At 39.2% G+C, this 16,466-nt stretch overlaps 1 protein-coding gene across 5 annotated transcripts in view; it reads right to left on the bottom strand.

The window, feature by feature from the left end:
* The window catches only part of CEMIP2 (cell migration inducing hyaluronidase 2), a 78,740-nt gene that overhangs the window by 21,237 nt on the left and 41,037 nt on the right, over positions 1-16,466 (bottom strand). For all 5 annotated transcript variants that reach the window (XM_072838234.1, XM_072838241.1, XM_072838251.1 and 2 more), the window contains 6 exons: positions 13,757-13,885; positions 12,415-12,503; positions 7,667-7,798; positions 6,286-6,321; positions 5,255-5,410; positions 2,027-2,204 (listed from right to left, as the gene is read on the bottom strand). In XM_072838234.1, coding sequence (XP_072694335.1) covers positions 2,027-2,204; positions 5,255-5,410; positions 6,286-6,321; positions 7,667-7,798; positions 12,415-12,503; positions 13,757-13,885 — 720 coding nt within the window. The remainder of the gene's footprint in view (positions 1-2,026; positions 2,205-5,254; positions 5,411-6,285; positions 6,322-7,666; positions 7,799-12,414; positions 12,504-13,756; positions 13,886-16,466) is intronic.

Genomic DNA, 16,466 nt, shown 5'->3' with positions numbered 1-16,466 from the left:
TGCATTACAACTGCTTTAAGGTTAAAGCAGTTCTGAGTCACAGTTCATGGCTGTCAACTACGGTACCCAGTTAATCACAGTTTTCAATTCATTATGACATGGCTGGGCAAAACAAAATGATAAAGCCTGTGGAGTTCAAGTAGCAAATGTTGAAAACATATTTGGTGTTTTCTTTTTTTTTTTTCCATTTAAAAACTATTACCGGCTCTCTCTCCAGACAAAACTAACCTATGGCCACAGAATCACAACAGGGAGCCTGCTTCCCCCTCTGCCTCTCTCTCATAAATAAAAATTCATGAGAGAGAGAGAGGGGCAAAGACATAGGCAGAAGAAGAAGCTCCCTGCAGGGAGCCTGATGTGGGACTCAATCCCATGACCCCGGGATTACACCCTGAGCCAAAGGCAGACGCTCAACCACTGAGCTACCCAGGCATCCCATAAATAAACAAAATCTTTAAAAAAAAAAAAAAAAACCAGCTCAGTAATTTTCATGTCAGGTAGAGTTAATTTAAGGCTTTTATTAAACACATAGCACACAACTGCAGAGCAGGCCGCCGGTGGCATGTTTTATAGTCTTTAGCTGCTTCCTATTAGTGGTAAATTATTCACGCCAAACAAGGTGTTTAGACACAACTCTCATATGTTTTATTTTTTTCTCATATGTTTTAAAATCAACTGATCATCTAAGTGATAGGCAACCCAATGAATTATCAGTGATGTTTGGGACAAGTGGCTCTAGGTTCTTAGTTGTTGGCTTTTTTCTTTCTCCCCATTTCCCTTATACCATCTATGGTTAAATCCAAGAATAGTTGAGGGCATATTTCCCACCTTTTAAGGCAGAATGAAATTTCCTTCACAGACTGTTCCCAGGGCATCAGCACCATCAGATCAGACTCCAGTTTGATGACTGCTACACTTGAACAGCACAGATGCTAGAACTCAGGAACTCTACCACCAATGTTCACTCAATGACTTGTTTTTCATAACAACTACGTCCGCAGTCACTAGAACTCCATGTATGAAGAGGTCTGTGTGGGCAGTAAGTGAAGACCCAACCTCCACACTGGAAAGCTGATCCAAGGACCACCCTGTTAATTTTTGTGGGAGCTATCTGCTAGTGTAGCCCTCCCTCTTCCCCTGGAGTCACAGGACCTAAAAGAGAACCAGCCAACGTGGTTGGCATCCCGAATTGCACCTATGCTTCTGTTTCATGCCTTAGCCATTCTGGAAAACCAGATACAGACCTTGGTAAACTAACCCATGTTCTATTTTAAACCAGGCAACTGCAGAGTCTGCCTGTGGACATCAATGAGAGAAGTATAGGTCATTTTCCAGTTGTAGCCACCTGTGTGTGGGAGTGGCGAGAGAGACGGCCTGAGACTCAAACTCCCCATCCCACCATCATCTTGGAATAGGTAAGATGGTGGAGGTGGGGTATGAATCAGACTGTCCTGTGTGCTCAGAGAACAGAGGGCACTGATGAAACCACTAAGCCAACGATTTCTGTGGCCCACTATACTGTAAACAATTACTTCTCAGTCTTCTCTGCAGTCTTTATAAAAACCTTCCAACAGTTTTTATCTGCATCTGTCTTACACCACCCCAATATTCCTCTTCTTTCCCATCCTTTTATCCTCTGGTTCCCCAGAAGAATAAGCCCTGGACAAGTAAACTACCAAGCAGAACTCAAATCTCTTCATATTATTACAATGAACTTCTCCAAATTCTATGTTCTGCTGTTCCTCTGAAACACTACCATCCCCATGCCCCTGTCATCACTCCAAGTCATTGTCCCTTTTGAGCTATCACTTGAATGTCAAAAATACCTCAGGTCACATGAGACTACTGTTCTCACCTTGAACCCAATAGGACAATGTGCATGGAATTACAAGTCTCTCTTGCACATACTTCTCCTCCTAGTTGTCAAGACTCAGTACGAATACTTTGTGTTCTTGTCTTTGGGAATATGCTATCCCTCCTCCTCCCGCCATGGTCACCACGTGGGTACCGTTAAGGACATACTTACATGTGGACCAAACTTCACGAGAGAGATGTTATTCCTGGGAGTTATCTGCCACGGATTCTTCATAAGGAAGCCAATAGCACTGGTGTACCTATCTGGAGTTGGCACATATTTTTTGAAAGTACACCTGGTTAGATGAATGGGCCCATCATAAATCTGAAAGCCTCTGATTGGGAACGTCCTGTTGAAATACAAGATTTTGTTTAATGCACATGGGCCATCCCTGTACTGGCATTCTCTTACAGATTTGTTTTATAAACACTATTAACTATCTCGGCCACACTAAGCACAATTCTAGGATCCAGTGGTACCAAGAGAAGATCCCTGATCAAATGAAACTTACACCGCAGTGGGAAAGGCAAACAGAAAAACAAGATAATTTCAGAGAGCAGGTGTGCAGGCAGTGAGACACGGTACTACAACAGACCAGGTGTGAGAGACGTGCTGCTTTGGACAGAATGGAGGCCTCTCTGAAGAGGTGACTTTGCTTCCTTGAATCAACCCAGTTATGACCTTTCATTTGGGAACTCATATACTTTAGTTTTGTTTCCAAAATCTTTGGCAGGCAGGAGAACAAAAGATAAATCTGTACTTTCACAGAGAGGATCTCCTTCAAGCCACTAAATGATAGTAATAAGATGAAATGATATACTTAAAAGTATAAAAGTGTAAATCCTCAAGGCTTACTATGTTAAAGGGGCTGGCTGGATTGAGAAATTCAGTTTATTCACTTTGCTCCTTTCTGTTCAAACACAAACCCCTTAACCTACTAATCATATATCATTAATCATAATTAAGGTAAAAACCCCATAATATTCTGGATCTCTTAGGTTTCTACCCCGTTAAATTCTTTAATGGCGGGATCCCTGGGTGGCGCAGCGGTTTAGCGCCTGCCTTTGGCCCAGGGCGCAATCCTGGAGACCCTGGATCGAATCCCACGTCGGGCTCCCAGTGCATGGAGCCTGCTTCTCCCTCTGCCTGTGTCTCTGCCTCTCTCTCTCTCTCTCTCTCTCTCTGTGACTATCATAAATAAATAAAAAAATAAAAAAAAAAATTTAAAATTCTTTAATGGCACTGCAGAGGATTTCTATAGCAACTTTAGTTTATAACTCGGCAGTGTTTTATAGTAAAAGCATACATGCTAGCAAGATAATGAAATAGCTTGGTTAAAAAAATCTATGCATCTTGATGTATTTCTTTTTTTATTTTGTAAAGATTTTATTTATTCATTTGACAGAAAGCGAAGACAAGCAGGGAGAGACAGGCAGAGGGAGAAGCAGGCTCCCAGGTGAGCAGGGAGCCCGATGTGGGACTTGATCTCAGGACCCCAGGATCATGAACTGAGCGGAAGGCAGACACGTAACAGACTGAGCTACCCAGGCACTTGCATCTTGAAGTATATCTAAGGATAAATCCCAAAATGGTTCTGTCTCACAGAAAAAGTAGTCAAGACACAGTAAAATAAAAGCTGGATCCATTGTCCAGTGAGGAATCTTTGTTTGGGAAACCTTCCTTTGCAAAGAAGCAACAAGCATTTTGAAATAAAACTGGAGGCCAGGGCAGCCCAAGTGGCTCAGGGGTTTAGTGCCGCCTTCAGCCCAGGGCGTGATCCTGGAGACCCAGGATCGAGTCCCACATCGGGCTCCCTGCGTGGGGCCTGCTTCTCCCTCTGCCTGTGTCTCTGCCTCTCTCTCTCTCTCTCTCTCTCATGAATGAATGAATGAATGAATGAATGAATAAATAAATAAATAAATAAATAAATAAATAAATCTTAAAAAAAAATTGGAGGCCACATAATGTATGTATACATTTGTCAAATCAGAATTTTGTACACCTGAAACATAATATTGTAAATCACTTATGCTTCAGTAAAAAAAAAAAAAAAAGAGAGAGAGAGAGAGAGAGAGAAAAGAAAAAGAAGAAAAAAAAAAACTGGAGGCCAATGTAAAGTAAAAAGAATGGAGCTGGCCACCATGATACTGCTGCCACATGCCAACCAACACAGTTTTCATGACACATTAGCTGAGACAACTGCAGCTTCACTGTGACAGGCACAGTGCTGAGGGCAAACTAACAGGGTTTGAATCCCACCTCAGCTCTTTTTAGTAAACTCCTCATTTAGAAAGCAGGATAATGACAGTACCCACCTCACTGGACTTTGCAAGGATTAAGCAGAGAATAAAGTATTCAGAACAGGGCCTGACACATCATCAGCATCTAATAAATGTTAGCTATTAAAAATCCATAAAGTTTCTTTCCCAGTGGCTTCCACAGTCTGACTAGTAGGATGGCTACACAAAGCGTAGCTTATAATAGCGTTCAAGATTTCCCAACACCACGCTCACTCTCTGCCAGAAGCTAGTAAAGCCCTTCTGCCACCGAGCACTGCTCTGTCCCTCAAATAGCAGCCTCGTTGGCCCACGCCCCTGACCTGTCCTAGCCCCATGGCCACATACAGAGTACAACTCTAAGGGAGTGGGTGTTTGGTGCATTCTGGCAGTAACTCTAACATGAGACCTTTAAAATATGAGTTTTTCTCTATCTGTGTTTCTACAAGTAAAATGAGGACAACTCCAAACTTGGTCTCAGAACTAAGGTATGGATTAATTAGTTAATAGTTCCCTAAAAGCTCTGAAGAATCTTTCTGGTGGGAAGTACTCTTTTAATGACAGTGATTATTTTGACAGAAAACATGCCAAGAGTCTACTCCGTACAACAGAAACACTGGTAATTAGATGGCCGTGGTTAGGGTTTGAGTCAGCTTTGGCATTTACCAACTCTTATTTTCTAGGAGTCTTTTCAATAGGTTATTTCCTTTTTCCAGGGGCTATTTCTGCAAACCTATCTTCACAAATAGAGGCCAAAATGACCTAATGTCATACTTCATAGTTTGGCCAATTTCCTGTGGCTCAAAAAGAAGAAAACCAAAAAAAAAAATCGGCAGCTACTAGAAGACCTCGTGTAAGGAATGAAAAGAGACAGCTTCCTATGGGATACAATTGATAATGAAACCTATAGAGCGTCTGGTAGCTAATGCTCCAGAGTTCCAGAAGATAATATACACAACTGCAATAGCAATAATACCAAAAATAATAATAGTGGCAATTAGATAAGGTGGGAAAAGTGTCACAGTGGGAACCAATCCATCCAACATTACTACAGAAACTTCCACAAGGGTTAGGTTTTCATTTATCGTTCAAACTAACTGTCCACTGCTAAACCACTGCTTACCTGTTCCTAGGTAAGGTCCGGGGCTTCTGGTCTATTCCTCCAGTGCCTACGTACTTGTTCTGACCACCCTGAAAGCCATAATTCCTGCTCTCCCCAACAAAGAGAGATTCGGATACCTCCTGGCTGGAGCCTTCATCACTTGGGAAGCTTCCATCGCTGTAAAAGTGAGTATAACCATTACACTCCTCTCCATGAGATTTATTTTTTTTTTTTTTTTTTTTTTTTTTTAAAGATTTTATTTTTTTTATGATAGTCACAGAGAGAGAGAGAGAGAGGCAGAGACACAGGCAGAGGGAGAAGCAGGCTCCATGCACCTGGATACCGATGTGGGATTCGATCCTGGGTCTCCAGGATCGCGCCCTGGGCCAAAGGCAGGCGCCAAACCGCTGCACCACCCAGGGATCCCTCTCCATGAGATTTAAATTCATCCTCAGATAAAGGCAAGCTATAGCTTAAAAGCTAAAAGTTTTCCAAGCAGCCAGGAGCTTTCTCTAATACATATTATCATCAATAAGTCCTTCTAAACTGTGAACGTACATATAAATTAATAATACATGGTTTGCAGGTTAAACAGACGAAAATGCGTCTAGCATCAACAATTGATTATTTTCGTCTCCAGCAACAGCAATGCACATGGGTGAATGAACTTGCCCTGAGTCTAACAGTTCGAAGACAAGTATGTCTAAGACAGTGGCCCAAATAACTGTTGTCCGGAGACAAATATGGGGCATAAAAGGTCTTAAAGATCACTGCAACATCAGACCAGCTTCTAAGAAAGAAATTATTTAATATGTTCCCAACCTTTATTCCGTTCTTCTCGAGTGTTATCTTTTAAGCAAAAAATCTGACAGTGCTACCTTTCTTTGGAGTTCCAGCTAATATTAACCCCTGACTTTGGTATTATGCTAATATAATGATATAACATTCCTATGTGTGATTAAAAAAACAAAAACAAAAACAAAAGAAACCCAGGCTATTTTACCTTACATCTTTAAAATAATCAGGTAAGTATTTTTAAAGTAATTACAAACCTGGCAAAGGTCAGTCCTATTCCATTATCTGCAAATCTATAAGAGAAAAGAGAATAAAAGAACGTTGTTTAATTTACCACCTCAAAAAAAAGAATAAAATAAAATAAAAATAAAAATAAAATTTACCACCTCATATAACAAGAGATAATTTCTCTCAGTATTCAGTTTTTAGGAAACCCAGGAGGTTCCGATGTTTACTCTCCAAGACCACAGAATGTGTTTCGTTTCCCAATAGCTAAAAGCACAGCCTTCACAGTGAAGGCACCTGGTTCAAATCTAGGCTTTGATGATCAACGGCCACATGACCCAGAATGACCTTGGGCAAGCTACTCAACCTGACTCTCCCTCAGTTTGCTCACCTAGAAGTTGAAGCAATAACATAACCTTCCTCATCAGATACTCAAGGGCATTAAACATAATAATTAATTCCACCCCTTTAGGACAGTTCCCGGCACAGAGTACGTAGCATATAAGTGTAAGCTATAACTATTACTTTTCTAATTATTTCTGAGAAAAACAATTAGATCATGGTACCCTCTTCAAAATGTTCAACGTGAATACCCAAGCTACTTCTACAGCTGTAATACAAAACTAATTTTTTGCATGATGAAAGTCAGAGGGGACAGTAAAAATGCCAAGGAGCTAACATCAGTGCCAGCCAGAAAAACACATGTTTTTCTAGGCTCTTGGACACCAAATTTTAACTCAATATACATCAAAATTTCTCCTAAAATTATGTAAGTGGGAAAAGAGAAAAAAGTGGGATGCTCACTGCCTCAGATCATGTGAAAATGTAAGTCAACAACCTTATTAAGGTGGAATTCACAACTTTTGTTTTGAATGGCAGTGGAAGAGCATCAGAAAAACTTCAGAGTTTCCAAAAAGGAAAGAAAAAAAATTCCAGGTAGTTTCAAAATCTTTATTTAGCTCTCTGACATAGACCATGTTTGTTCTATAAAGTTAAATCCCCAGTTTCTGTTCAATCTCATCAGAAAACTCTTGGGTCGCCAGACAAGTTCAGTTCCAATAAAAGCAGCAGAATGAGACAATTCCAAACATTTGCAGTCTGTGAACACAAGCATACTTCCTCAGAGCTCACCCTATTAGTAATAATAACGATTCCAGAGGTACCTGACTGGTTCAGGCAGAAAAACATGCAACTCCTGATCTCAGGGTTGTGAGTTCGAGCCCCACGTTGAGTGGAGAGATTACTAAAAATAAATAAATTTAAAAATATAATAATATCATTCCAGAAAGTACCACCGTGCTTTTATATGCTGGGGGTTTTTTAAATTGCCTTAAAACATAAATACATCAAAAAATAAATAAATAAAAGCATACATCGGTGTCATCAGACAATGACTTTGCAGAGAATACCTACGCGGAATTCTGAACAACAATGTCTCCGCCTCTGACCCAAGCTCCGTTGTCATTATTTTTAAAAGAAATGAGCCTGTCAATTAAAGCAGCAACACGTGGTTTTTCAGGGTCTGCATCCTGATGAGGCCTAAATCTTGGGGTTAAAAAAAAACAAAAATGAACTTTTTAAAAAAGCACTATTTACAATTATAAGCTTATGTGTCAAAAGGCAGGATTTATATTTGACCAAAACAAACAAAATCTTAAGACACAATTTACAAATTCATTATTTATATTTCAGATATTAAAAAAAACTTACATTTATTTATATAAGTTTCCAGAGAACTGCTTTCATAACTTATTTTTTTAAATCAAGTTATACTATAGAACAGGACACTGCAAAACATTCTAAGCACTAAAACCATTTCAAAACAAACAAACAAAAAAAACCCTCAGACCAGGAAATCTGGCGTGTTTTCACAAATTCTTAAGCTACGTGACACTAACATAAACATACTGAATAAATTCATCAGATATTTCAACATCTATATATGTGAACTAGATTATTTGAATTGTGTGCTGGTGAAATGTTTTAGATACAGAGATAAAACTAGTTCAAGATCTTAAAAATGCCTAAATTTAAGACATATTGTATTTAATTAACTTACTAACCACAAAGATTGAATTCTACCTCTTTTATTCTTGTCCTTCTAGAATACTTACAAGGATCTTAATGAAAAGATTAAAGAATTGGTGTCAAAAATTGTCCCATATAACAAATCGAATAATTAATTCCATAAGGCCACCTATTTTTTTTAAAAAAGGATCATTCCTATCTTAATCTCACAAAGCTTGGGCGCGGGTGGGGAGAGAAACAGCTAGATAGCTTTTTAAAAACCAATTCAGCAGTTTGAGATTTTTCAAATATGCGGTCAGCAAATACCATTTGCTCAAATGCCACTACCTTCATTGCTGGCACACAGTAGGTGCTGTGATGGGAGATAAAGCCATGCACAGAGAACAGTAAGTGCAAAGGTCCCTAGGCGTGGGTGACCCTGGCTCATTCAAAGGACGAACAAGTTGGCTGGAGAGTAAAAAGCATGGAACAGAGGCTAGAGAGCTGAGCATGTGCCAGGCAAATATGTGGCTCTTCATTCTAAATGCCGCGGGAAAAGCAGAAGAACGCCTGGGTGTCTCAGTCAGTTAAGCATCTGACTCTTGATTTTGGCTCAGGTCATATCTCAGGATCATGAGATTAACCCCCATGTGGGGCTCACACAGAACATGGAGCCTGCTTAAGATTCTCTTTCTCGGGGATCCCTGGGTGGTGCAGCAGTTTAGCGCCTGCCTTTGGCCCAGGGCGCAATCCTGGAGACCCGGGATCGAATCCCACATCGGGCTCCCGGTGCATGGAGCCTGCTTCTCCCTCTGCCTGTGTCTCTGCCTCTCTCTCTCTCTCTCTCATGAATAAATAAATAAAATCTTTAAAATTAAAAAAAAAATTATCTTTCTCCCTCTCCCTCTGCCCCTCCCAACCTTGCACATGCACACATGCTCTCTAAAAAACAAAATTTAGGTTTTATCTTGCATAAGTAAAACTTTGTACCTTTTGGCCATCACCTGCCTATATCCTGCTCCCCCCCCCAGATGCTCACAGCCATTAATCTAGAGATCTGCCATACAGCATAGTGCCTACAGTTAGTACCACTCTGTTGTACACTTAAAATTTGCTAAGAGAGTAGGTCTTAGGGTAAATGCTCTTATCACAGAAACATTAAGAAATATTCTTAAAAATTTTTAATGATAACAATAAAGGAGGCAGGAGAAAACTCTGGGAGGTGACGGCTCTGTCTATGACCCTGATGATGGTGATGGCTTTATGGGTGTATACCTATCCCCAAACTCCTCCAGTTGTATACATTAAATCTGCACAATTACATGGTAACCATACCTCAATAAAGTAGGTGAATAGATCAATGGATGGATGGATGGATGGATGGACAGATGGATGGATAAATAGATGTGGTAGAAAGTCTTTAGAAACTGGGAGTCAAGGAAGTTATACTAGATTTCACTTTTTTTTAAAACTGGTAATTAGCTGCTACTTGGTGAAAGGATTGTAGACAATAGACCACAGAAGACTAGTCTGGCAAGGACTACATCCACCCTTAGACTGTATATATAACCCCTTACACTAAATAGCTCTGACCTAAGGGGTGAAAAGTCTAACTCTGGGCCACCACCCACTTTCCAGCATCGTGGTTGCTGCCAAACAGGTTTGCAGTCATTACATAATAGCATGCCAGTGGAAAGTTGTGGAAAGAAAACTATACAATGTTCTTAAAGAAAGCCAAAAAAGGTATCATAAAGCAACAATGATTTTCTGCTGCAGCCATCTTGTCTTCTCTGAAATTCCTCTCCATATAAATCAACTGTTGACCACTTGCTTGGATACTCTTTATTTTCAACCTCTTGATGTATAGATGATAGCTTTATTTTCAACCCACTTGATATATAGATGATAGATAACTTTCCCAATTTTTCATCATGCTTATCTATAAGCAGCTTTAAGCAAACTTTTCAATCTCCCTTAATTGTCCTTGGCTTTAAACACTAGTTGGTTTTCATGTTCTTTCATTCCTTTGGATGAAATGTCCCAATCTCAAACCAAGAGTTTCCTTGGGTAATAATTTCCCATCTTTGGATGCCTTTAGTTTCACATCTTGAAGGCACAAGGAAAGGCTCATCTGATTAACAGTTGAGTCAACTTCCCCTTTGTTGAACAGACTAAAGATCTCTGAATCCCATGAGCCTGATGTTTAACTCATGGGCTGGCTTATTACTCATTGTGTTAGAGTTTTATCATTTTTACTCATGTCTGGACTGCATGAATGCATGTGGGCAAAGTCTACACATTAGTTTATACAAAATTAAATGTATACACCAGCTGCCAAATGTCTTGTTACTCATCTCCTATAATCAGTTCTTTTCAATAACAACTTCCAAATGGACTCTAATTCCCAATATGTATACATTTATAAAATGGCAAGAGGAATAAGAGCAGAGAAAAAAATTACCATTATCATAATATATACACATACCCAGTAAAGAACTTCTCAGGCCATTATGGATAAACTGTTTTATTGTCAAGTCTAATTAATTCTGAATTAATTCAGAATTCTAATGAACTCTGAAATATATATTCTTATCCATCCACTCATACACACCTACAGAATTTTTTAAGGCAGGGAAGAGAGTCAACTGTGTTGTATTTGAGAATCTTTCTGTTAATACTAGGCCAAGTACACACTATTAATTCTACCAGTTAAAATAACCTCTTAAAGGCAACTGTGTGCTTGCAGCAAAGCTTTCTTTGTTTGCCAGTTCATATGCTCTTCTTGGTTCCTGGTTGGTTGTTATCTCTATGCTCCTTTTTCTTTTTAAGTTTATCCCCTATTGGGACACCTGGATGGCTCAGTGGTTGAGCATCTGCCTTCATCTCAGGTCGTGATCCTGGGGTCCTGGGATCGAGTCACACATCAGACTCTCCACAGGGAGCCTGCTTCTCCCTCTGCCTATGTCTCTGCCTTTCTCTGTATCTTTCATGAATAAATAAATAAAATCTTTTTTTAAAAGTTTATCTCCTGTTTACCCATTTCATATCTTACTCAGCTATTCGGTATCTAGTAACTTCTGTTTTATTTAAATAATGTCCCTAGTTCCTTGGCTTCTCAAATGCCATCTGATTGTTGCTTTAAATATTTCAGGCTCAACTTGACCTTTAGGAATCCTGGTGAGCAATTTTACTCACTGTACTTTGCCCAGTTTTCTCCTGACCTCATGCCTTATTACTGTGTTGCAAGCATCCTGCCTGGCACTTAAGTGGACTTACCAGCCTACAGTGTGGCTCTTATCTTATTCCCTTGTGAACAACAGGGCCTGGCGTCTTTTCTTAAATGCCTATCAACAAAGCCTCTTAAATTTAGCACCCTTGTGTAAAACCAGAAGTTGGTCAGTCAACTTGCAGTATCAGAAAATAATACAAATGCAGTTTCTGCTGAACAGGACTTGAAGTTGCTATCTTTTCCAGAAACTTTTATTTCCATTGGAGACATGTTATTTATTTTGGCTCTTATTTAGCACGTAAGAGAACGTTGTTGAAATGTTCCCCCTGTTCGAACCACATCTTGTGGTTATAATAGAGCCCAGCAATGATGGGACTCTGGGACTATAAACAACTGAACCAAAGTAGCTTGTTCATCAAGTTCAAGATTTTTCCTGTGAAATACATTCAATGCAATGTTCCATTCTGACCACTGACAATAAATTCTACATGACTTGGTTTTAAGGAATTACACGAAAACATCTTAGTTCGGTTTTTTTGTTGTTTTGTTTTGTTTTGTTTTATGATTAGCTCATTTTTCAATGAACCATGTTCTACTTTGGGCCAAATGTAGACCCTGTTTTCAATACCTCTCCTTTTTCTTTCTCTTTCTGCATATCTAACATCAACTGACAATTCGGAGGGGGGGGGGTAGGAATGGAGAAAGCATGGACCTTGGCATCTCAGTAAGATTTTATAACAAACCAACCAACCAGACATAGGATTAAAGAACAGCAGAAAAAAAAATGTTTTTCCAAGAGCTTCCAGCAAACTTTGAAAACTTCAGTTTAAATGTGTTACTGTCAAAGAGAGCACAACGGCTTAACTCAGGAAGTTTTGCTTTAGCAAGATATGGCCATAGAGTGAGGTAAAAGGATGAGCTCTACCTTGCACTGTTATCCAAACAGAGGTATTCCCTTGGGTCTGCAGCACTAGCGTTGGTCGTTTTGACACCCTTGTCAATAAATAAGCCAGCCTGGAAGATATAATGGACTGAAATGAGTATGAATCCTAAGTTAGATCTACACACACACACACACACACACACACACACACACACATCCAAATGGTACTCAACTGGCAGTCAGAGAGACGTGACTGACCTCTACTAGATACAGATTTGGGTAGCACGAGCAACCAAAGCAAAAGGGTCAGGTTGCTGTATTTATGGCTGATCCAAAGATGACAGGTTATTCTCAGAAGATTCCAAGGGCTCTGTTTCCCTTGGCTATAAAGTATCATTCTGGAGAGTCAGTCCCAAATTAAACAAGATAAAAACCTAATCATCCACTCATTATTTAGATCTAATATTCTTATAATTAATAGAATAGATTAATACGTGTCCTCATGGTACACTGCATTAAAAAGTAATTAGAATGAAATGTTTTTTATACCACTATAATTAGAAAATTTTGAGGATTTCTACTTTGAAGTGCTAATCTCTCAATAATTGTTAGCCTTAATCAACTACTCGGCTCACAAAAATCATAATTCTGACTAAGGATTTTTATTCTCTCACGTCTTCAAGTGATCCTAAGCTTTTCAAATTATAACACACTTATGTTTTTAAAGGATCCTCTCAGTATCATAAACAGAAAGGATTAATTGAACTTTGATGTGGTTCACATCAGAGTAAAGAATCTGGGCATTGTATCATATAATGAAAATATCAAAGTGCCTTCTGAGCACAAAATGAGGCAAATATATTTACCCCTTGAGGGTGGGGATGAATGCTAAATATGGAAGCTGGAGTTCCTAAGTGGCCTTTGGTTTACTTGATCTGCATCATTTTAAGTTAGGTCAAATATCATAAATAATATTTTGCTACATAATTAGTATTAAATGCCCACGAGGACACTCTATCAGCACTATGAACTAAGAAAGGATGCTTCTTAACCCAGAGAAACATATTATTTAATGTATAGATTACTAAAACATAATATTAGTGACTGGAAAGAAGGTGAGAGGGAGGAAGGAACACAGGGATCAAATCCCTCACTACAATTATTCAGATTATATACGTGTGTTGGTAGTTATGCCTGTGGTGTATAAAGGTGATACGTACATAATGCTGAATGTGGAAGGGTTACGGGTCTTTTTTAATTACAAATTCCTTTTTCTGGTGGTAAATGTTACCTAAAACCGACATTTCTCACTTGTGTTTCTCAGCATTCCATCCTTCACCCTGGAAATCATATGAACTGATTTTGTTAAAACCTAGGAACCTACCTTAAAACTTGAATGGACCCTGTTGTTATAAAATATACCCAATGGAGTGAGTTCTGGTTTTGCTAAGAGCTGCAATCCACTGGATTCCCCCGTAGGTTCCTTGTGGAATAAATACCATATTCCAGCATCCTGTCATTAAAAGAGCAAGATCATTAACAGCCTTTCTTTATAATGCCACTCTATGAAACATGCTCAATAAACATGCTTCATAAGCAAAGTGAAATCTTTTTAACACTAATTTTTCATTGTTTCGGGTTCAGAGTGGACTATAAAAGCTGTGCACTCACCTAGCACCCTCAAAGCCATTATAATCAGGCTTTTAAAAAAACAAACTTAACTCTGCTTATGGTATTGGATAGAAGTAATTGGCTGACACCAAAACTCATTTTCAAAATATAACTCTCCCATCATCATCTACAAAAGTTATGCAGAATTAGAACCAAACAAGCATGCCTGCCTTCCATGTGACCCGGACAGCACGGCCTTTTAGCAATATGAGTGTTTTTCTGTTTACCTCCAAACCTGATCAATAGATGAGTCATACTCATTAAACAACTATCCACCAACACGCAGAGCTCACTGACTTCTTTCAAACAACTCCAATGCCCTTCCTGTCCCAAGGCAAATTTTTGCCAAAGAGAAAAAACCACCACACGCATGAATCAGGATGCTGTCTCAGTCTGGATCCTGTCTGTTCAATTTCAGTATTACTAACCTTAACAGGAACAGCACAACAGTTTAAAATTTTCTGACTCTCAAAATGAGATATAAAAATCAAAATTAGTGGTCTTAAACCCCACAACTGTTTTACTTTACATCTTAATTAAAAACCAGCCCAACTCTAAAAACAACTTCACATGATAGAACTCTGAGTGAATAGGTTGTTCAAACTTAAACATAAGTCCAAAAGTGTGCCATACATTCATATTCGGCAAACATTAGTTTAGTACCCACTCTGTGCCAGGTGGACAGTAAGGCTATTCTCAAAGAATTCATGGTCTGATGGGAAATACAGAGACAACTAAAATATATGTATTAGGTATTACATTAATTGTAACACACAAAGTTTTTTTGAGGCATAGAGAGATGAATTGTGGAAAGCGTATACATCCACACACCAAAATGAATGCAGTATTTAACATTTTTCCATGATAAAGGTTGAGAGATGGGTCTTAATAAAACAAACTATCTTGAAAAAATGTGTTTGCCACCTTTACTCTTTGGGGCACAAAACACAGCACAGATGAAGACAGATGAGGCTCCACAGCACAGCCCTATAAGCTGAGGGTAGGGCAAACCCTCCCAGGATGAAATGGAGTCTGGGGAGGGGGTAGGAGGTGGGGGCAACAGGGGGTAGCAGCTGTTTCCTGTTTAACACTGTGGTGTCAAAACAGGTAAAAGGAGCTTTGTAAAATGCAGTGGAAACGTACAAGAAGAAAGAGTTTGATTTATTTTGGGAGGAAAACCCTTGCCAAAACATGAGTTCTACTGGAACAGTTTTTCTAGAAAGAAAAGAAAGAACTCACAGAATGAAAAGGAAGAAGAACGAATATAAGATGGAAAACGAAAGACATGCTGTCTTCATGTCTCACATGAGCCCCAAGAAGGGTTGCTGGCAACCTCGCCTCACATTTTTTTTTTCATAAACTATTCGCAATGTGCTTTCATCTTCAACCCATGACTTCTGAAACAAGCTGAAAGGAACCTCTGCTCTGGCTGCTCATTTGAAATGTAATGCAGATCAGAAGACGATCCCAGGGTAAAACTGCAAATCAAACCCCAGCCATCTTGGCCCCAAAAGTCATCTCCTAATTAGAAACTCTCAACACAAACCCAATAGAGGCTCAACAAACATTTGGCCAAAAAATGAATGGACAGAAACCTGAAATGATTAAATGTCTAGATCTCTGGCCTATTTTTTTTTTTAAGATTTTATTTATTTATTCATGAGAAACACAAGGAGAGAGAGAGAGGCAGAGACACAGGCAGAGGGGAAGCAGGCTCCACGCAGGGAGCCCAACGTGGGACTCGATCCCGGGTCTCCAGGATCACACCCTGGGCTGAAGGCGGCGCTAAACAGCTGAGCCACCTGGGCTGCCCTCTCTGACCTGTTAAGTAAAGATTTTGGGCTTTATGTCTTTAAGGAAAATCACAGGTGTGAACTCCACCATTACCCACTGATGCCTGTATTCTGGAAGAAATACTCTCTTCCACTAATCTTTTACTTGGTCCTGGGAAATAATGCTAGGTGTCTCTTTTCTTTTAAAACTTTTAATAGCCAGAATATATAAATATGGATATTTAGGGGTTGCTGCAAAGCTCTTATCTCTGTACTATAGTTTTCAGCACTGATATAATCATAATAGTTTAACGTCTTCAAGATTCACTTTTATATGATAAATTAACAACTTTGAATCACACTCAATTATACATGTAAATCTCCCCAAGCTTCTCCAGGAGACATTTCTGCCATCCCAAAATAGTTCATTTATTCTCTTAAGTTATTCTTGTGTGCATGTCTCTGAAATAATTCAAAGCACCGAGTTAATGTAAGGCACATAGTTGAGTTTAGCTGCTTTACCAAGGAGATGAAGTCCCCAAGTGTGGATGATCCCTGCATTTAACAAGAAGATGTACACTTGACAAGAACGACCGCTGTCATAATGTTCTACAGAACAATCCATTCCCCTAAAGAAAAGCCAAGGTTTTC

The sequence above is a fragment of the Canis lupus genome, chromosome 1 (assembly GCF_048164855.1).
Source record: "Canis lupus baileyi chromosome 1, mCanLup2.hap1, whole genome shotgun sequence".
NCBI classification, from domain to species: Eukaryota; Metazoa; Chordata; class Mammalia; order Carnivora; family Canidae; genus Canis; species Canis lupus.
This window is presented reverse-complemented; position numbering and strand designations above follow the sequence as displayed.